The sequence below is a fragment of the Enhydra lutris genome, unplaced genomic scaffold, assembly GCF_002288905.1.
Source record: "Enhydra lutris kenyoni isolate GAN:26980312 unplaced genomic scaffold, ASM228890v2 scaffoldscaffold56, whole genome shotgun sequence".
In the NCBI taxonomy this organism is placed as follows: domain Eukaryota; kingdom Metazoa; phylum Chordata; class Mammalia; order Carnivora; family Mustelidae; genus Enhydra; species Enhydra lutris.
In genome coordinates, this window is record NW_019154140.1 from 9,551,643 (window position 1) to 9,573,867 (window position 22,225).

Below are 22,225 nucleotides of genomic sequence, written 5' to 3' on the forward strand. Positions count from 1 at the left end.
ATAATCCTTAACTATATGCCAGACACAGTGCTAATATAAGTGTTTTCATATGTTATATCATCAGTTGATAGAATTCTCCAGAGTATTATCAATCCCACTTTTACAGATAAAGGAATTGAAACACAAAGAGTTTAAGTAACTTGTCCAAAGTCACACAACTGGTAAACAGAATTGGGTAAGGATTAGAAAGAAGGAGGGAGACAGGAACTAAAACTAGGCAGGTACACAGAAGCAGCCACTGATATATCTCCAACATGACATAAAAGTGAAAAATCTCTGACATAAGACTTCAACTCTGACAGGTCACACTAGAAAGATGTACTGTTTACCATAAAAGTATACCTAATAAAATACCATCAATCCACCAATTTTCAATAATACTAACAAAAAAAGAAGCATCTAACCTTGATTGAGATAGGTCAGGGTTTCATCATGGAGTTTCACGGCTGGAGAGGTGGCAGCACAGAGCACATATTGAAAAGGCAGGATTTTATTCTCATTATCAGGGGGCAAACTTGACTCTTCTTGCTTAAAAATGGGCAATGCAAGGACATCACTGAAATACAGCAAACAACTTATGTTAACACCTAACAGTGGTACAAAAGTGGATTTACGTTGAAACACTTGAACTGCAATTTGGTTTGGAAAACTATGAACATTACTCACTTTGATGGAGTCTCTTCCCAAACACTCAGTTCAGATTACCTGCTGTGCTGTCCCCCTCACCTCAACAACATGGGCAATGACAGATAGTCGCTGCTAAAACAGTTTGGACAGGGGTTCCTAAAAGGGCTCTGAAAATTATACGCAGAGCTCCAAAATGTCAAGTTAGGACACTCAGTAATGTTTTTGTTCTTCGAAGGGCACCAACTGCAGTTATCTCTAGAACTGTATCAGCTGATCTACTCTAGGGACTAAAACAAGACTCAGAATTCCTAGAAGCCACTTGAAAAGGACAAATCAATGACCAGGACATATTTCAAAGTCAGCTTACGTTCTGTGAAATACTACTAAAGGAAAGTGCTGTGTTTCAGTCCCTCAAAGCCTTGGGCAAATCTTAGACAAGCTCTCCAGTCTTCACTCCTTCATCTATAAAATGTGAATCACACTTGCTGCCAAGAGTAAATATGTGAGAAAATAATTTGGAAACTGTAAGAGACTAAAATTGATAGCCACAGGACTAACAATAATTCTCCCTTATAAACTCTAGCCATGGATTAGTAGGAGAGAATATCCTGACCCTATCCTGGAGACCTAAACTGTTGTGATCAACATTTGCCCCAGACCAAACTTTATTTTTTATTTTTTTTTAAAGATTTTATTTATTTATTTGACAGAGAGAGATCACAAGCAGGCAGAGAGGCAGGCAGAGAGAGAGAGGGAGGAAGCAGGCTCCCTGCCAGAGAGCCCGATGCAGGACTCCATCCCAGGACCCTGAGATCATGACCTGAGCCAAAGGCAGAGGCTTAACCCACTGAGCCACCCAGGCGCCCCCAGACCAAACTTTAAAAGAATCTTAAGCAATGTACCAAATTAGGAGCACCAGGGTGGCTCAGTCAGTTAAGCGTCCGTCTTGGGCTCAGGTCATGGTCCCGGAGTTCTGGGATTGAGTCTTGTATTGGACAACCTGCTTGGCGGGGAGCCTGCTTCTCCCTCTCCGTCTGCTCCCCCACCTACCAACATGCTCTCTCTCTTGCTCATTCTCCCCCTCAAATAAATAAAATCTTAAAAAGAGAGAGAGAGAGATGTACCAAATTCATGTACCAAATTTCCAATTATCCCAAGACATGCTACAAAATTCTCAAAATAAAACATTTTAATTCACTTATAGAATTTGTACCTGTACTCACTAGAACAGCTGAAGTTAAAAAGAATGACAACCCAAATGTTGGCAAGGCTGTGGAGCAACGAGAACTCCTATTCTTTGCCAGCACAAGTGTCAAATAACACAGCCAATTTAGAAAAAGGAATGGATGTTTCTTAAAAAAGTAAATATCTATCTGCCCTTTGATGCAGCAATTCTACTCACAGGTATTAATCCAAGAGAAAAGGAAATATAAGTCCTTCCACTCAAGGCTTGTGCATAAATGCTAATAGCATAAAAGCAAAAACTGGAAAGAACCTAAATGTTTGTAATTAAAAGAATGGAATGCACAAACTGGTATATTGGTACAATGGAATACCAGTCAGCAAAATGAAGGAATGCAACAACATGTATGCATCTCACAAACATATTACTAAACAAAAGAAGCTAGATACAAAGAATGTACAATGTACGGTTCCATTTCTATGATGTTCTAAAACAAGCAAAGCTAAGAACAGTGGTTTCCTGGCAGGACAGAGATTGACTTGGAAGATATAGACAAGGGCACTTTCTCGGGAGATAAAAATGTTCTATAGAACGCTAAGTGTGTGGGCTACAGGGCAATTCTTTCTATGTACCCTCAACAGTATACATTCTCCCCAAACATTACAGAATCATCACATTCAGGCAAAAGGAACCATTGATAGAAAAATGGCTGAACTCCTATAAATCTTAGAGACATTATAAATTCTTACTAGAAAACAAAATAAGCAGAAAATGTTCTGATTATTGTCCTAACAATCCACATAGAAGTGATAAAAATTTAATGGCATAAATGCTTTAAAAGGGGAGGTTGGTTAGCGAAGAGAAAGGAAAGAAATTTCTCTTTCTGCTTATGTCTAAATAGCAAGGCTATATGTTATTAGTTGAATCCAGGCACCTGAAATACAAACCAGTTGTTGTTGTTGATGTTGTTGTTGTTGTTGTTGTTGTTAAGATTTTATTTATTTATTTGGCAGACAAAGATCACAAGTAGGCAGAAAGGCAGGCAGAGAGAGAGGAAGGGAAGCAGGCTCCCCGTTGAGTAGAGAGCCCGGTGCGGGTCTTGATCCCAGGACCCTGGGATCATGACCTGAGCCTAAGGCAGAGCCCACTGAGCCACCCAGGCACCCCAGTTTTAATGAAACCCAGGTTTCTTACTGCTACAAAGTATTTCAAAGGCTGGAAAAACAAAGGGTGCTTTCCTCTCCCTGAGGTCTAGAGGTATGTGCTTTGCTCAAAGGGTTGGAGTTGAGTAGAGAAGGTGAAGAATTCTTCTATCTATATTAATGTCGGGCAAAATATACTATGGATCCCTGGAGACTATATAAAACCGAAGAAGCACTGGGTTTTCTAGCAAAGGACTTCAACTCAGTTCTTCCACTTCTCAAATCAGGAAGCTACCCATGTTCCCACAACAAACAGTACAGAAAATAAGGCAGTACACTGCAAAACTTCAGAACCATGATGCTAGTCTCGGTATCTGGATACATGCCATTCTCAAATACACCACATCTGATGATTCCTTGAAAGATTAGTGAAGATTATCAGGAATCAAGGCAAATCGGATTTTGCAACATAGCAACAGCTCAACCTTTTAGAATGTAGGGTGGTTTTTTTCTTTTCTTCTCAAATATTACTGCCTAGCAAGGTTAATACATAGCAAGAGTCTCTAGTTTTCTCAATATAATATGGCTTTATACCTAATCCCTCATGACTAAGCAATTTGATGCTGAAATTCGAAAACTGATTCTAAAAGTTACATCTAAAATTAACTCAAAACAGCCAAACCAAATACACAAAACTGTATTTTCTCATCAGAGATTTTAAGATCCAAAACCCTCAAATATATTTTAATTACTCATGTTCTTGCTACACATTTCTTGTACTCTGCTGTGGGAGCAAGAGTACCATTCAGTTCCACATTCCTAGAGATGGAGGCTGACGGTCACTGGTGAGCAGAGTTCTAGGACCCTGTCTATAGCAAAAACAGTAACAGATTAAGCAAGCAACAATTTTAGAAATATAGACATCTGCTCCTTCTTAGGGGTAAACTGAGCATTGATTAGGAAAACCCACTCTGAGTTGTGAAGCCCAAGTAGTTGGTACCAATGTATAATTTAGCATGTTACTACATTCTCCAGGTACTTCATGTACTTTTTTAAAGTAATCTCTGCACCCATTGTGAGGCTTGAACTTGTGACCTCAAGATTAAGAGTTGCATGCTCCACTGACTGAGCCAGCCAGTAGCCCCTGCTTCATGTATTTAATTCATTCCAATGAAATGTAAGCTATCGGAAGGAGTATATTCTCTTTTCTGTGCTTCGTAAATATTTGTTGATGTGATTTATACTTTTGTTTGCATTCTCCAGAATACTCAGCACATTTCTGCAGTATGACATCTGATCAAATATTAGGATACGGAAATCTCACCTGATAAAAAGATAAGTTGCGTATATGTTAAAAATGTGTATTGCTAAGTGGAAATTCACACCAAGAATGGAAACAGCAGAAAGCATCTAAGTAAAAGTAACAGAGGAACAGAAGCAAGACCAGGAGTGATATTTCCTGTATATAACCGGGATTCCATGAAGAGTTGCTTCATGGTCTCCTGAGGAATAAACTATTCTTTTGAGATAAGGCAGCCTCTGCATGGTCTGTAGGAATTCACAACTATGCTTTATTTAATCTTCTCCCTCAGGCCTACCATCTGCTGAATCTCTTCTAGAGAGCCTAAGAAGGGAGAGGGAAAGGTTTGATGAGCTCTTCTTTGAGCAAGAGAAGCAAGTAGACAGGTTGTCCAAAGCATCAAAGAAAATTAGAAACTAACTAGGCATAATATGAGGTCCCAAACTTCTAACTTCCCTACTTATGCCCTCATTTAGACTCCATCATAATGAAAACATCTGAAACAAAACACAGAATACCCCATGACAGTCCTACTGGGAAAGGGCAAGAACTACAGTCTACTCATTAGGCCAGCTTCAAGAGAAAAAAAAAAAAAAAAAAAAAAAAAGTCCAGTAAAAAACTGGTCAGAACACCTTGAAAGAAGAGAGGAAAGCAGACTGACTTCAGGGATTTGTGGGAAGGCTGGCAGGGCAGATCAGGGACCTGGGAAGAAGAGATGGTCCTGCAAGTCTTAACACAAAGCCAGTGAGATGTCCTTACAACTGAGAAATGGTAAAATAAGAGTACTTTCTGGAGGAGCCCTCTGTCACAAAAAGTAATAAAAGATTCCTACTATCTGAACATCTGCTGAAAAATCTCATTCAACTAAAAAGCAGCATATATTTTAAAAATTGCCTTGCTGGGGTCCCTGGGTGGCTCAGTTGCTTAAGTGTCTGACTCTTGGTTTCATGAGATTGAGCACTACAATGGGCTTTGCATCCATGGGTATGGAGGCTGCCTGGGATTCTCTCTCTCTTCCCTCCTTCTGCTGTCTCTCCTCCCTAAAAAAATCTGCCTTGGAGTGCCTGGGTGCCTCAGTCAATTAAAGTGGCTGATTCTTGATTTTAACTCAGGTCATGATCTCAGGGTTGTGAGATCAAGCCCCACATTGGGCTCCAGGCTCAGCAGGAAATCTGCTTCTCTCCCTCTCTCTCTCCCTCTGCCTCTTCCACTGCAGTGGGATGCTCTCTCTAAAATAAATCAAGAAATCAATGAATCTTTTTTTTTATCTTTTTAATTTATTTATAATAAATCCTTTTTTAATTGCCTTGTCAATTATTCTATCACCCAGAAGGCAGAAGAAAGGAGTAGAATTTTTTTTTTTAAAGATTTTATTTATTTATTTGAGAGAGAATGAGTGAGAGAGAGCATGAGAGAGGAGAAGGTCAGAGGGGGAAGCAGACTCCCCAAAGAGCTGGGAGCCTGATGTGGGACTCGATCCTGGAAGTCCGGGATCATGACCTGAGCCAAAGGCAGTCGCCCAACCAACTGAGCCACCCAGGCGCCCAGAAATGATAATTTTAATTCTGAACTGAATTTGACCAAGAAGAAACTGCTCAGAAAAGAGGAAGTGGTGGGAACCTGAAAAGGAAGCAGCTAAGCCAGATAGGTAAAAAGAACAAAGAACACAGCCAGGCATGGTTCCTAGTGTCTAAGAGAACAGGCTTCAAAAAACAATGACAAGAGGACCCAAGCATGAAATGTTGCCAATCTTGCATTATCTGAGATAGAGGGAAAAAAGCTCACTGTCTGCTCAGAATTAGAAGGACACACCCCCAAAAAATACATAAAAAAGGAAAGAAACTATTAAAAAAATGGCACTAACCTATAAGAAGCTTGAGCTGAAACCCAGAATATGCTGAGATTTACAAAAAGTATCAAGAAGGCACAGATCTACTCTTTGATGTAAATAGTGTACTACTGATTAAAACACTAACATATTAATAATGAGTATTTGGGCAGGACACAAGGAGCACTAGGAGCCATACCAAACTAACTCATTTTCTTTCTTTTAATATAGTATGACCTGTAAACATAAATACTTCTGGATTTCCAAGGTGAAAAATACGAATTTTGTAATAGTTAATTGGCTTCATAGATCACTATGTAACCATACCTGAAGAGTACAGGTAAGTCTAGAAGGTTTAGTGGTACATCACAGGACCCCAGAGAAACCTGTCCTCTCCAATATTTTTTAAAATGACTTGGAGGTTTCTGGGTGGCTCAGTCGGTTAAGTGTCTGCCTTCAGCTCAGGTCCTGATCCCATCAGGCTTCCTGCTCCGTGGAGAGTCTGCTTCTCCTCCCATTTCCACTCCCCATGCTTGTGCTCTCTCTCCCTCTCTCACATAAATAAAATCTTAAAAAAAAATTTTTTTTTTAAATGACTTGGATGAGGACACTTAAGAGGATGATGATCAAATAGGTAAATGATAGGATGAGAAAGCAAATATCCTGTATGACAGAATCAACTTTTAAAGCAGGTCTAGGGCACCTGGGTGGCTCAATAGGTTAAACCTCTGCCTTCGGCTCGGGTCGTGCTCCCGGGGTCCTGGGATCGAGGCTGTACAGGGCTGCCTGCTCAGCAGGGAATCTGCTCCTCCCTCTCCCTCTGTGTCCCTGCCCCTACTCATGCTCTCTCTCTCTCGCTCTATCTCAAATAAATAAAAAGTCTTTAATAAAAAAAGTAATTCTAGGGACGCCTGGGTGGCTCAGTTGGTTAAGCAGCTGCCTTCGGCTCAGGTCATGATCCCAGCGTCCTGGGATCGAGTCCCACATCGGGCTCCTTGCTCATCGGGGAGCCTGCTTCTCCCTCTGCCTCTGCCTGCTATTCTGTCTGCCTGTGCTTGCTCTCTCTCCCTCTCTCTCTAAAAAAAAAAAAAAAAAAAAAAAAAAGTAATTCTAGGGGCGCCTGGGTGGCTCAGTGGGTTAATAAGCCTCTGCCTTCAGCTCAGGTCATGATCTCAAGGTCCTGGGATCAAGCCCCTCATCGGGCTCTCTGCTCAGTGGGGAGCCTGCTTTCCTCCCTCTCTCTGCCAGCCTCTCTGCCTACTTGTGATCTCGCTCTCTGTCAAATAAATAAATAAAATCTTAAAAAAAAAAAGTAATTCTAGTTGGCTGGAACAGGAGGCTAAATCTAACGAGAGGATGAATATAATGTCATGCACTTAGAACTAAAAACAGCAAAATGGGCCAATATATGTGAGATAGACTAGAGCTTTTAAAAAATCTATTTCAATGAGACAAATGGCATAACATGGCTGCCAAAACTGCGGATAGCAGGTTTCATTAAAAACAAAGTCTGATAAAGGAAATGACATTCATCTCTATGCAAATCAGACTACACTTAAGTACTGTGCTTAGTTCTGAGTGTGAAACTTTAAAAAAAAGAGGACTTTATGGGGTACCTGGGTGGCTCAGTCAGTTAAGTGTCTGACTGCTGGTTTTGTCTCAGGTCATGATCTAGCCCCGAGCTGAGCTCTGCACTTAGCGTGGAACCTGCCTGTACCTCTTCTTCTGCTCTTCCCCCCGATCTCTCTCCCTCTTATAAATAAAAATAAAATAAAATAAAAAAAAAAAGAGAGAGAGAGAGAGAGAGGGGACTTTAAAAGTGGCTTAGTGGGTTCAGCCTTCTGCCTTCGGCTCAGGTCATGATCTCAGGGTCCTGGGATAGAGTCCCACATTGGGCTCTCTGCTCAGTGGGGAGACTGCTTCCTCCTCTCTCTTCACCTGCCTCTCTGCCTATTTGTGATTTCTCTGTGTGTCAAATAAATAAAAACTTAAAAAAAAAATCTAAGAAAAGAATGAGGGGACCTAGAGTCATGCCATTTTAAGAGTAAGTGAAGGAAATGAGGATGTTTGTCTAAAGCAAAGTGTTGTTAGGTCTGCTCCATAAAGAGACTTAATTATCAGTTCAGGGTTGGACAAGTTGACCTTTAAAAAAAAAAAAAGGTCCTTCAAATCAATTCTATTATTTTATTATTCTAAAAAGAATAACTGTTTTAAGGCTATATGGGCTTTAGAAGCTGCACTGGGATAAGTTTAGGGATCCTACAGGTTATTACAAAGTACTAATTGGTATACAGTAGCCTCTAGTAGACAGGAAATTTCACTATTTCCCTGTGATTACAGTCCAATGTAGATTCTACAGCATCTGGTATACAACGCAGCAGTTGAATGGTAACTATATAAGCCTATATGCTGGCTAGACCAACTGGCTTGTAAACCTGTCTATACAGTTTTTTTTTTAATTTCATTTTGACCCTTGTGTATTTGCCATGACAAAACAATGTCTAAATGAATCATCATAATGGCATGGACAACATCTAGGCATGCAAACTCTTCTGTATCCCAAATCCAAAAGGCTCATCGCTGTAGTTTTCTTTAGCAACAGACAATCTCTAACAATGGTATTCCCCAGACGCTTGGGTGGCTAAGTGTTAAGCATCTGCCTTTGGCTCAGGTCATGATCTCAGGGTCTTGGGATCAAGTCTGGCATCCGACTCCTTACTCAGTGAGGAGCCTACCTCTCCCTCTGCCTGCCACTCCCCCTGCTTGTGCTCTCTCTCTCTGACAAACAAAATCTTTAAAAAACAAATGATATTCTCATTTAAAGTCAAAACAAAGGTTTTGAATTCCTAGAAAAAGCCCCCATCTTATTTAGCCAAAGATGATTCTAATAAACTATGCTCTCAGAGTACACTCTTCTGGGGTACCCAGGTGGCTCAGTTGCTTAAGTGTCTGCTTTTGGTTCAGGTCATGATCCCAGGAGCTCCAAATTAAGCTCCCTGCTCTGTGGGGAGTCTGCTTCTCTTTCTCCCTCTCCCTCTGCAGCTTCCCCTGCTTGTCCTCTCTTACTCTCTCTGTCAAATAAATAAATGAAAATCTTAAAAAAAAAAAAAAGAATACATTCTTCTAAACTATGTAGGAACTAGCTGTTAAGTAGAATACAAGTTTCCTGAGGTACTGGTAACTCCCTTTTTAAAAAGAAAACTTCAATTTTCCATTCAAATATTTATTGAGTAGCTATTAGTCCCAGATAACTATTCTAAGTATTAAAACTATGTATCAATTTTTAAAAATGTAATTATTTTCGTTCTTTCTTCTTTTATTCCCCCTTCCTTTGGTCTTCCATGTCTCAGTAATAGGCAATGAGGGGTACAAACTTTGAGTCCCTGCAACATTTTTAATGCAAAGTTTATGACATCATCTATTCCCCATCCTGTACTCACTTCTCCCTAACCAATTTACTAAGTTCTTTTTCATTTATGCTTAACTTACACCTAAACAGTTGCTAGACAGTTCTGCTATCTATAGCAGAGCAAATGCTGAACAGAGCATGGGGGAGAAATGAAAATAAATGAAATCTAGATGACCCAAATGTAGCCTTGTTTTTGTTGCTGTTATTGTTGGTGGGGTGTTTTTTTTTTTTAAGCTGGGCGGGGTAGAGGGGGAGGGAGAGAGAGAATCTTTTTTAAGATTTTATGTATTTATTTTGAGAGAGAGAGCACATGCACACACACTTGAGCAGAAGGGAGAGGGAGGGAAAGAATCCCAAGCAGGCTCCACACTGAGCTTGGAGCCAGACTCCAGGGGTCAGTCTTAGGACTGACTTAGGACCCAAGCAGAAATCAAGAGTCGGACGCTTAACAGACTGAGTCACCCAGGCATCCCGGGAGTAACCTTTAAGGATAGTCAGCTTTCACTTTTGTGTTTTGGGGAATCTTCTTGAATGATTTCACTCATATCTGGAGTCTAAAAAACAAATGAATAAACCAAGAAAAAAGCAGAATCAGACCCATAGAGAACAAATGGATGGCTGCCAGAGGCTGAAGAGGGGGAGGGAGGTGGATAGGCAAAATGGGTGAAGAGGAGTGGGAGATACAGTCTTCCAGTTATGGAAAGAATAAGTCACAGGAATAAAGGCACAGCACAGGAAATACAGTCAGTAATATTGTAACAGTGTTGTATGGGGACGGATGGTAGCTACATTTGGGGGGCACAGCATAACATACAGAGTTGAGTCATTGCATTATATACCCGAAACTAATGTAACACTGTATGTCAATTATACTCAAACTTCAAAACTTTAAATAATAAATAAATAAATAGATAGATAGATAGATAGATAAATAAATAAAACGGGTTAATGCTATAAAAACTACACTGCCAATGAAGCACACTTATTTTCACTCTTCTGGGAAACAAACAGTAGTAAAGAATTTGAACAATATGGTCAGATCCAAAGAATAAGCAACTGGGTAAAAAAAATAAATAAATAAAGTGAGAGACATAAGAGAAAAAGAGAGAAAATAAATGTGCATAAAATCAGTCTGCCCCATTATAAGAATGATAGGACAGCTACCTCTTTTCCTCCATCTTTTCCACATGCTCTAGTCCTATGGCTTTCGATTTCTTTTCTTTTTTCAAGTATTTTATTTATTTATTTGTCAGAAACAGAGAGAGCACAGGCGCGCATGCACACAAGCAGGAGGAGGAGTCAGAGGGAGAAGCAGGCTCCCTCCCTCCTTGCTCTGCAGGGAGCCTGATGTGGGACTTGATCCAGAACTCCAGGATCACCACCTGGGCCAAAGGCAGATGCTTAACTGAGGCATCCAGGTATCCCTCAAATTTGTCTGAAAACCATTTACATTAAATAAGTCATTTGGGGGTGGGGGACAGAGGAAAAGAGAGAATCTAAAGCAGGCCTGAAGTGGAACTCCATTTCACAACCCTGAGACCATGACCTGAGGTGAAATCAAGAGTTGGATGCTTAACTGAGTCACCCTGACACCCCAAGTAAGCCATTTTTTTAAAAAGATTTTTTATTTATTTACTTGACAGGCAGAGATGACAAGCAGGCAGAGAGGCAGGCAGAGAGAGAGGGGGGAAGCAGGCTCCCCGCTGAGCAGAGAGCCCGATGCAGGGCTTGATCCCAGGACCCTGGGACCATGACCCGAGCTGAAGGCAGAGGCTTTAACCCACTGAGCCACCCAGGCGCCCCACCAAGTAAGTCATTTTTATATTACGACCCAGTACATGTGTCTACAGAACTGAAACAAGTTTCACAAAATAATACTTATTAATGTTAGTATTTTCTATTTGACTTCATTTTTTAAACTGTTGACCACAACCAGCAGTTTGAAAAACACTGCTGCTCATCTTTTCCTCAAAACTCTGCACTAAAGGGGCACCTGGATGGCTCAGTTGGTTAAGCATCTGCCTTTAGCTTAGGTCATGATCCCAGCTTCCTGGGACTGAGCTCCACATTGGGCTCCCTGCTCTGCGGACTGCTTTGCTTCTCCTTCTCCCACTCCCCCTTCTTGTGCTCTCTCTTTCTCTGTCAAATAAATCAGTAAAATCTTAAAAAACAATACTTTGCACTACATTAAATTATTTTGCAGTCCCTTTATCAGTATTCAAAAAATGAATATGGGGTACCTCAGTGGCTCAGTCAGTTAAGCATCTGCTCAGGTCATGGTACGAGGGTCCTGGGATTGAGCCCTGAGTTGGGTACCTGCCAGCGGGGAGTCTGCTTCTGCCTCGCCCTCTGCGAGCCCCCCACCACGGGTGTGCTCTCTCTCAAATAAAAAGTCTTTTCCTTTTTTTTTCTTTTTTTGGTGGACAGCAAAGCAAGGTTTATTGACCGATAGTAAAGTGATAGTACAAAGCTCCCAAGGAGGTAGGGGACCTGAGAGGGTTCCCCTAAATTAAAAAATCTTAAAAAAAAAAAAACCCTAACACAATAAAAGACAAATCTTTCAGATCAAGTTGTCATTCAGCTACTTAAGAACAGGGATATTGGGGCGCCTGGGTGGCTCAGTGGGTTAAGCCTCTGCCTTCGCCTCAGGTCATGGTCCCAGGGTCCTGGGATCAAGCCCTGCATCGGGCTCTCTGCTCAGCAGGGAGCCTGCTCCCCCGCCCCACCTCTCTCTGCCTGCCTCTCTGCCTACTTGTGATCTCTGTCTCTGTCAAATAAATAAATAAAATCTTAAAAAAAAAAAAAAGAACAGGGATATTATCTGCTCTAGGAGATAATTAAACATTTACAGACTCACACAGTAAACACAGACGGTATTCACGGAAAAGTAACTCTTCCTCAACTCATTCTCATTAGTTCCCCTTAGCTCTCTCATTTTTAAACTCCTATACACGTAACTCTCCACCACAAAGCAACAGAGAGCACTGCCAAATCTAACGGCCAGCATGTTCGCACTGAAAGCTGTCTTAGAAACTGTAATCCCCAATCCTGCTTTTTAAGTCAGAAAGTATTTGGAAGTAAAATAGTAGTCAAGTCATTTTCTGCTGTAACTCGTAGACCGAATTACTAAAGTAAAAGAGTCAGGTCTGTATGGAACATATATAAATATCTGTGGCTGTTAACCTTGGGTGAATATTAACAATCAACGGGGGCGCCCGGGTGGCTCAGTTGGTTAAGCAACTGCCTTCGGCTCAGGTCATGATCCTGGAGTCCCGGGATGGAGTCCAGAATCGGGCTCTTAGCTTCACGGGGAGTCTTTTTCTCCCTCTGACCTTCTCCTCTCATGCTCCCTCTCATTGTCTCTCTCTCTCTCTCAAATAAATAAATAAAATCTTAAAAACAAAAACAAAAACAAAAACAAAAAACAATCAATGGCGGGGGTGAGCAGTGGTTCAAACACCTTTCCGGGCCAGATCCTGGGCCAATTAAATCAGAAGGGGGAGGAGGGACTGTGAGCTTAATTACTAAGTCCTATGTCTTAATAAGCCAGGGTAATGGGTTTGATCGCTGTCATTTAGGATGACCACCTCTCTATACCAAAATCTGATTTTACAGAGGTCCTCAGTGCGCTATCTTGAAACAGTATCTCTAAGGGAAAAGGAGCTTGTTCAAGTCTGTGCGTATGTATCATCAAATCCAACTACTAGCAGGAAAACATTCAGCTTGACATTGAATCACTAAATCTCTTCAATCTCTCTCTCTCTCTTTTTTTTAATTTATTCAGCAAATAGTCTTTGAGCACCTACTATCTTCTGGGCCTATTTTAGGTGTCAGGGATAGAACAGTAATGGAGCTGCAGATGAGGTCCCCTTATACAGTACTGCATCACTGTCTAAGTTGCTATCTCTGCACAGCAATGAATCATACTGCGTTATTCTGTGAATACCTACTGCTTTCCTACATTCCAGTTCATTGCCCTTATAGTATTACAAATACTCAAGTAAGCGTAAGCGAATCCTTTTAAAATACAGAGCAAAAATGTTGTAACTCAAGAAGGCTTAGTATATCTTAGTATATCTCTGGCAGGTGTTTTATACAGCTCTGGCCTGAGTAGCGTAACCCCATTACACCCTTCCAACTTCAAACCTGGAGTACAGACTGTCTAGCGAGTAGGACATTAAAATGCCAAGTCAGCATTTTAAAAATAGATAAAATAAATAGATAAAAACACCATTTCTAGATTTTATGCTGATACTGTCCCTGATAGAGAGATTGGTCATCTAACAAGTCTTTCTTTAGAAACAGTATTTCTAGAACTTTTTCTAGATCTCCATACAGGGCTTACTGTTCTTTAAGCATTTTAAGAAGTACTCCTAGCTATGAACCACTCTGTTTCTTCAGCACAGTTATGAGATACCAGCGGTTTGAAAGTTGTCATTCATGACGTGTATCTAAAAGTTTACCCCAAAATGAAGCGAATTTCTCTCGCTCCACCCCAGTCTCTGAATCTTTCTCATTTCTACTCCACTGAATTATTTGCCAATTACGACTTATTTATACTTCTTTTTTTTTTTTTAAAGATTTTATTTATTTATTTGACAGAGAGAAATCACAAGTAAGCAGAGAGGCAGGCAGAGAGAGAGGAGGAAGCAGGCTCCCTGCTGAGCAGAAAGCTCGATGTGGGGCTCGAACCCAGGACCTGGGATCATGACCTGAGCCGAAGGCAGCGGCTTAACCCACTGAGCCACCCAGGCGCCCCACGACTTATTTATACTTCTATAAGCAATGTGCTTTTTATTTTCCTTTAGCCTAGGAAGTCACTAAAAACTTCTCACTTCAAACCTGTCTGCAAACCTTACTTATTTTGGAAGCTGAAAAATATCTGACCAATGTCAGATACAGCTCTACTTCCATAAAACTCGTAAGATATTACAAGTTTTATCAAAGAAATCTGAATCAGCAAAGCCCTACCTCAGGAGATTTGCCAGATATAAGCTTGCCTTCTCAGTTTTTTTCCTACATTACAGGATTAGCTCTTAAGAGTCTATAATCTCATTAAGACACTGCTAATTGAAAACATCACCTGCGGCATCATTAGTACCAGGCTCTTTTATTAAATTTGAAATTACAGACTCTTCCCATTAGGTTATGAATGGCAAGATGTAACAGTAACAGTATTTATGGGTTATATATTCCAAAAATCTGACACTTTTGATACAGAAAGTGGAACTCCCGTTTCAGTATTCAAAATCTATCTACCATCATAGTAAGGGCTACAAGTGACCAAGGGAAACCATACTTAGACCCTTATGGTGCTGAGCCTCAAAACTTCTTTTTGGGTCCAAATGTCTACCAGTTTTCTTTTTCCCTCCTCCAGTTCAGCTTCCCTCCCTCTTCATGGGCAAGCCTCACTCACCACCTATCCTTTGGGGTTCTTCTGCCTTGCTCATTCCATCCTCACTACCAAGCCTAACTTCAAAGTCCCCTAATCTTCCTCGCCTCCCATTCCACCCTACAGTGAAAGATAAGCATGGATTTTTTTGTTTTCAAGGCTTTAACTGCTAACGACTTCTGGGAAAATCCTAAAACTACCAGGGCATGAGTCCTAGGAAATGGTAGAAAGGCTTGAGCTATCGCTCTCCCCTTCATGTTCACAGCGGTAAGATGTACGAAAACTGTTCTTTTTTCAGACCACACTTTTGATGAAAGCCCAGTATTTTAAAATGGCCAGCACTCCCTGGAGGGATCTCAATTAGGTCTGGTGATGTAATCAAAGCAGAACCGTTATTTGATCCCTTTCTTTTATGGATAGTAGTTAAACGAGAGTAATTTGCATTTCTAAAGATATGTAGAGCAGAAGATACCCAGTTCACTAGGCTTGACCCTTCTCAGGAATGATAACTAGCTTTTTATCACTATCCTCCACCTGCCGTTAGAATAACCTTCAAAAAATGTAAAGCTAAAATGTCAGTACTCTGTTTACAACTCTTCATCACTTCCCTGAGAAACTGTGATAAAACACCAGCTCCTTGACTGGGCTCCCAAGGTCTTTCCGAAGTGGACCCAGTTTACCTTTTCATGTCTCATCTCTCATTATACACCCCGCGTCTCTGTTCCCCTTTTAAAAGTTCCAGTCAACAAACTGTAGTTCCTTTCCCTTGTTCTCCTTCACTCCCCCTCAGATATTGCCACAGATTTTTTTACACATAAATTCACATTTAACCCATATAATAACGCTGTGGGGCAGGAGGAACTGCCTCCCTCTCCCTGTTTGCCAGTGGAAGAAACTGAGACTCAAGTAATATGAGATGTCAAAAATTTGCTACAAGGTTACACAGCTCATGAAGAGCAGATACAAATCCAAGTTTATGCATCCATTCATTCAATAAATACTTCTGTGAGCACTTCTATGCCTGGCTGGCACTGTTTCATGCAGTGGGGAAACTAAACAAATTCTATCCACATTTTGTCCTTTATTATTACTCAGTGACTGGCATAAAGCAGCACCTGTTCAAAATATTCCTGGGAGCAGGGCACCTGGGTGGCTCAGTCCATTAAGCCTCCAACTCTTAATTTTGGCGCAGGTCATGCCTGATCTCAGGTTGTGAGATCCTGCCCCCCAGGAGCTCATTAATTCTCACACATTTATGGGGCGCCTGGGTGGCTCATTGGTTAAAGCCTCTTCCTTCGGGTCAGGTCATGATCTCAGGGTCCTGGGATGGAGCCCCGGCATCAGGCTCTCTGTTCAACAGGGAGCCTTGCTTCCCTTCCTCTCTCTCTGCCTGCCTCTCTGCCTACTTGTGATCTCTGTCAAATAAATAAATAAAATCTTTAAAAAAATTTTTTATTTTTATTTATTTATTTAATTAACTAGGCTCCGTGCCCAGCGTGGGGCTTGACCTCTCTCAAATAAATAAAGATATCTAACAAATTTTTTTTTAAAATCACAACAGTAATAATAGCTACCATTTATTGAACATTTACTGTTTGCTTGATGCTGCCCTAATTATTTTATATCTATTAACTCATTTAATATTTATTATAACCCCATGAGGCAAGAACTATTATTATCTCTTAAATTAAAGCAAGAGAGGTTAAGTAACTTGCTCAATCCTGATGGAACCAGAATTCAAGCTCCTAAATCTGGTCCCAGAGCTCACTACGCTGGGCTGCCTCTTGCAAAAAGGAGACTAAAGATATAGAGATCCGTTTAAAGTTAATCCAACAGTCCAAGTAAGAAATGAGAATCTGAACCAGCAGTGAGAGTAGGGAGACAAACGGGACAAATTCAAAAGATATTCAGATAAGAGACCTAAATAGAGTGCTGTATCATGTTCAAGAACTGAAAGACTGAATATCATAAAGATGTCAATTTTTCCCAAATTGATCTACAGATTCAAATCTAATCAACAGATTCAATTTGACGAGTTAATTAAAAAATGTGTACCAATAAACAAAGCCAAGAAGAGCCAAGATACTCCTTTTTTAAAAGATTTTATTTATTTTAGAGAGACAATGCACCCACCCAAGATGGGGGAAGAGCAGAGGGAGAAAGACAAGCAGACTCAGCTGAGTGGAGGCCAATGCACAACTTGATCTTATGACCCTGAGATCATACCCTGAGCCAAAACCAAGAGTCAGATGCTTAACCAACTCAGCCACCCAGGCACCTTCAGCCAAGATATTTTGGAAGAAGAACAAGACTAAAGATTTACCCTGTCAGATACCAATAATTATTTCAAAGCATTAGTAATTAAGACATCATGGAACTGATTCAAATTAACCCATATAAGAGTATACAGAGCCCATAAAACAACCCTACATATAGAAATTTGATTTATGACAGAGGTGGTATTACTGATCAGTAAAGAAAGTTTGGGCTTTTCAAAAAATAATGTTGGAAAAAGTCAACACCTGATATATGGGAAGAAAAGTGGAACTGGATCCTTACCAACACCCAGTATGAAAATCATTATTTTTAAAACTTAATTTTAAATGGATTAAAGACTTAAGTGATGAAAAATGAAAATGTAAAACTTTTATTTATTTTTTAAAAATTTTATTTATGGGGGCACCTGGGTGGCTCAGTGGGTTAAAGCCTCTGCCTTCGGCTCAGGTCATGATCCCAGTGTCCTGGGATCGAGCCCCACATCGGACTCTCTGCTCTGTAGGGAGACAGCTTCCTCCTCTCTCTCTCTCTCTGCCTGCCTCTCTGCCTACTTGTGATCTCTGTCAAATAAATAAATAAAATCTTAAAAAAAATTTATTTCTGTATTTATTTGAGAAAGACAGAACACAAGTTGAGGGGAGGTGGGAGTGGGTACAGAGGAGGAAGGAGAGGGAGAGAGAATCTTGAGCAGACTCCATGCTGAACACAGAGCATGACCTGGGGCTGGATCTCAGGACCCTGGGATCATGACCTGAGCTGAAACCAAGAGTCTGACACTTTACAGACTGAGCCACCCAGGAACCCCAGAAATATAAAACGTTTAGAAGAAAATAACAGGAGAATAACTCTATGGCCTTAGAGTAGGAAGAAATTCTTAAATGAAATAAAAACCATACATCATAAAGGAAAAGATTAAGTTATAATACCCTAAATTAAGAACTCTGGAACCAAAGACACAAAGTGAAATGACAATCCATAAACAGGGAGAATACCAGCTATACAGATAACTGACAAAAGATGAGGACTCAAAATATATTTAAAATTCCTATAAGTTAATATGATAAAGACCAACCGCACCTCCCTCCAATAAAACCTGAATACTTAATTCCCAGGAGAAAACATGAACGGCTAGTAAACATACTGAAAAGGTGCTCAGACTCAAAAAAATCAGGAAAATACAAATAAAACCACAATGAAATTCACATCCACTAACTGACAAAAATTAAAACACTGACTAAAGAAGTATTAGTTAGGATGTATAATGACATAAACACTCAAACTCCTAAGTATATCAGGGAAAACAATTCAGTATTATTTTGTATAAAAATATACAAACTTCATAATCCAGCAATTACATCAATCCTACAATCCCTCTGCCTTGAATATCTTCTTTCTCCATCTTTGTCATGACCGAACCTTACTCTTCTTTCAGATGCCCCTTCAGGAAGTAAAAGTAGTAATTTTTATGCTCTGAACTCCTATAACACTTTTTAAGTGTTTGGGCATATCACTCTCTAGCCCGTATCATACCTATTTATATACATGCCTTATCTTCTCCAGCAAACTGTAAGCAAGGAGAGAAAAACCTGCTTGATCTGTCTTTTAATCCTATAGCAGTAGACACAGCACTGCATAGAGGAGCATATCATAAAGACTCAAAGCTACACAATCAAGCTGTACAAAACCTAGCATTCAAAAGGCACTCAGATATTCGTGGAATGAAGATAAATCTGCTGAGTGACGGAGTCAACCAAGACTTGATGAGCATACAAAGCATGGGCTAGCAATGAAAGGAAAATCAGAACATCAACCTGTGTATCCAAAGTCCCCAATCTATTTTTCTCCCAGATTCTACTCGATGATGCATCAGGAGAATCAACCCTCAGGTACAAATGGGAATTACTGCCAAAAAGGGGGACAAAAAAGGAGGGCAGGGTAGGAGGAGGTGGAAAAAAGAAAGACGGTAACAAAGTAGGAGAAGGAAGGAATGGCGATACTGACTGGAGGTCATCTTTCCTAAGAATTATGAGAGCAAGAAACTATAAGGAAGCAAAGAAAAATTTACAGACCTTTGGTAAAAAAGGCAATGAATGACAGGACAACTTAAAAAGATGAGGGAAGTGGGGCACCTGGGTGGCTCAGTGGGTTTAAGCCTCTGCCTTTGGCTCAGGTCATGATCTCAGGGTCCTGGGATTGAGCCCTGCATCGGGATCTCTGCTCAGCAGGAAGCCTGCTTCCTCCCTTCTTTCTGCCTGCCTCTCTGACTACTTGTGATCTCTATCAAATAAATAAAATCTTTAAAAAAAAAAAAAAAAGATGAGGGAAGCTCGCCAGCAATGGTTATGCACTGGACACTTTTTCACTTAAATTTATAATGCAGTATTTCAGACATACAGAGGCAACAGTGACCTGAATCTGGAGTTAAACATTCTTACTCATTTTTTTTTAAAGACTTTATTTATTTGAGAGAGGAAGATGGAGAAGCAGACCCCTGCTGAGCAGGGAGCCCAATGCAGGGCTCGATCCCAGGACCCTGGAATCATGACCTGAGCCAAAGGTAGATGTTTAACCCACTGAGCCACCCAGGTGCCTTACACAGTTCTTTATATTTTTACATTATGCCATTTTTTTCAAAGTAGTGATAAATTTTGTGGCAAAGGGAGGAATCTCACCTAAATACACTGTCCATCACAGGAGACCCAGAATAAAAGGGAAAATAAAGGAACAGTCAGTAACAACTGACCAACTCTAAGACAAAAAAGATGGGGATTTAGAAGATGGATAGGTAATAGCTGAAGAGGGAAAAAGAGAAGGCAAGCAGTAGTGAAAAGGAATCATAGCAAAAAAGAACAAAACTCAAGAAATAGTTGCCCCAGAAACTGCTACACTAGTTGTTTTTAAAACAAAATAATGAGTGAGTAAGTTCAGTTCACACACCCAATAAATCCACACAACTACCTGTTAGGTATGCCCTTCTAAAACACTAGGGGTTAACTGCCTTCGTTAACTTTATTCGAGTTGGGGAAAGAGGCAAATAAATAAGTAAGACATCAGAGGTTCAGAAAAAGAGCGGAGGAGAGAAGGCAGAGCAGTGGTGAGAAGGAGGTGCTTGCTATTTTATGTGAAGCCGGCTACAGAACCTCTCTCTGATAAAGCCACTATTGAGCAGAACCTAAAGGAGGTGGGGAAAGTAGAAGGTGGTTTCAGAAAGAGTAACAGCAAATGCAAAGGCCCTGAGGTGGGAGTGTGCATAGCATTTCAGGAATTTTAAGATGGCCAGAGGTGACTGGAACAGAGCAGGCCATGAGAAGACGTTTCTTGCATCCATACAGAAAGGATGACCAGAACTGCTCCATGCAGGTCAGTACCAGAACTGAGGTTTTAATTCAAACCGAGATGCAAAATCACTGGAGAGCTTTCAGTAGAAAAGTAAAATGGTCTGCTCTACATTTTATTTCATTTTTTACTAAGTTTTAAATAAGGTGACCATATCACCTTATTGATGATTTAATGATCATAAATGTATCACTTAAACAGGGATACTTTGGTGAGTGAATGAGGGTTATTAGTAGTCATCTCAGGACAACAGACAATAACAAGATCTTAAGATCTTAATTTTTTTTTAAGACCTTAATTTTAAAAAGCTTCTTTGCACAGCCCGTTTACAGGGGTTCTTCTGGCCAAATCTGGAACACTCTGATCAAAATATATAGTGGTAGTGGGGTGCCTGGGTGGCTCAGTGGGTTAAAGCCTCTGCCTTAGGCTTAGGTCATGATCCCAGAGTCCTGGGATGGAGCCCCACATCGGGCTCTCTGCTCAGCGGGGAGCCTGCTTTCCTTCCTCTCTCTCTGCCTGCCTCTCTGCCTACTTGTGATCTCTGTCAAATAAATTAAAAAAAAAAAAATTTTTTTTTAAATATATAGTGGTAGTAGAAGATTACAACATGCTGAATAAAGCAAAAATCTCCGAGGCGACACTGTTAAACAAAAATACATAAAAAGGGAAAGTTCCTTCTTACAGCAGAAAACCAAGCAATAAATGCAGAAGGAAAGACATGATTAGAATATCATCATTTACCAATCATCATAAATAAAACTGATTAGGGCAAGAATCATCCAAAAACGCTAAAATTGGTAGGTGAAATTTCAAAGTAACAGGATATTTTCAGAGTCTCAAAATATATCCCCACAAGATACTTCCTGATTACAGAAGGCAAAATAATAAATTTATAATGGAGAAAACTGGTACATACCACCTTAACTTAGCAGTCAGAACTTACTGCCAGTAAGGGATCAGTCAACAGCATGTGCACCCTAATGTGATACACAGAGAAGAACTCAGCATCCCTTCTTAAGCAGTACCATCCAAAGTGCGTAACCTGAATCTATCATGTGCAAACATCAAACAAACCCAAACTGAGAGCTATTCTACAAAATAACTGACCTGTCCTCATCAAGTTTTTAATGTCATAAAAATAGAGTCAGGGGCTCCTGGGTGGCTCCATCAGTTAAGCGCCTTGCTTCGGCTCAGGTCATGATCCCAGGGTCCTGGGACTAAGACCCACATAAGGCTCTCTGCTCAGTGGGAGCCTGCTTCCCCCTCTCCCTCTGCCTACTGCTTCTCCTACTTGTGCGATTGCGCGCGCTCTCCCCGCCCCCCCCATGTGTCAAATAAATAAATAAATAAATAAATAAATAAATAAATAAATAAATAAAGTTTTAAAAAAAAATACAGAGTCAAGGGGCCCCTGGGTGGCTCAGTGGGTTAAAGCCTCTGCCTTCGGCTTGGGTCATGATCCCAGGGTCCTGGGCTCCAGCCCCACGTCGGGCTCTCTGCCCAGCAGGGACCCTGCTTCCTCCTCTCTCTCTGCCTGCCTCTCTCCCTACTTGTGATCTGTCAAATAAATAAATAAAATCTTAAAAAAAAAAAAAAAAAAAAAAAACACAGGAAAGGGGCACCTGGGTGGCTCAATGGGTTAAGCGTCTGCCTTTGGCTTGGGTCATGATCTCAGGGTCCTTGAACTGAACCCCACATCGGGCTCCCCACTCAGCAGGGGAGTCTGCTTC

At 40.7% G+C, this 22,225-nt stretch overlaps 1 protein-coding gene across 9 annotated transcripts in view; it reads right to left on the minus strand.

The window, feature by feature from the left end:
* LOC111157914 (transcription factor CP2) overlaps positions 1-22,225 on the minus strand; it is a 56,329-nt gene that overhangs the window by 19,150 nt on the left and 14,954 nt on the right. For all 9 annotated transcript variants that reach the window (XM_022519645.1, XM_022519644.1, XM_022519643.1 and 6 more), the window contains exon 2: positions 405-556. In XM_022519645.1, coding sequence (XP_022375353.1) covers positions 405-556 — 152 coding nt within the window. The remainder of the gene's footprint in view (positions 1-404; positions 557-22,225) is intronic.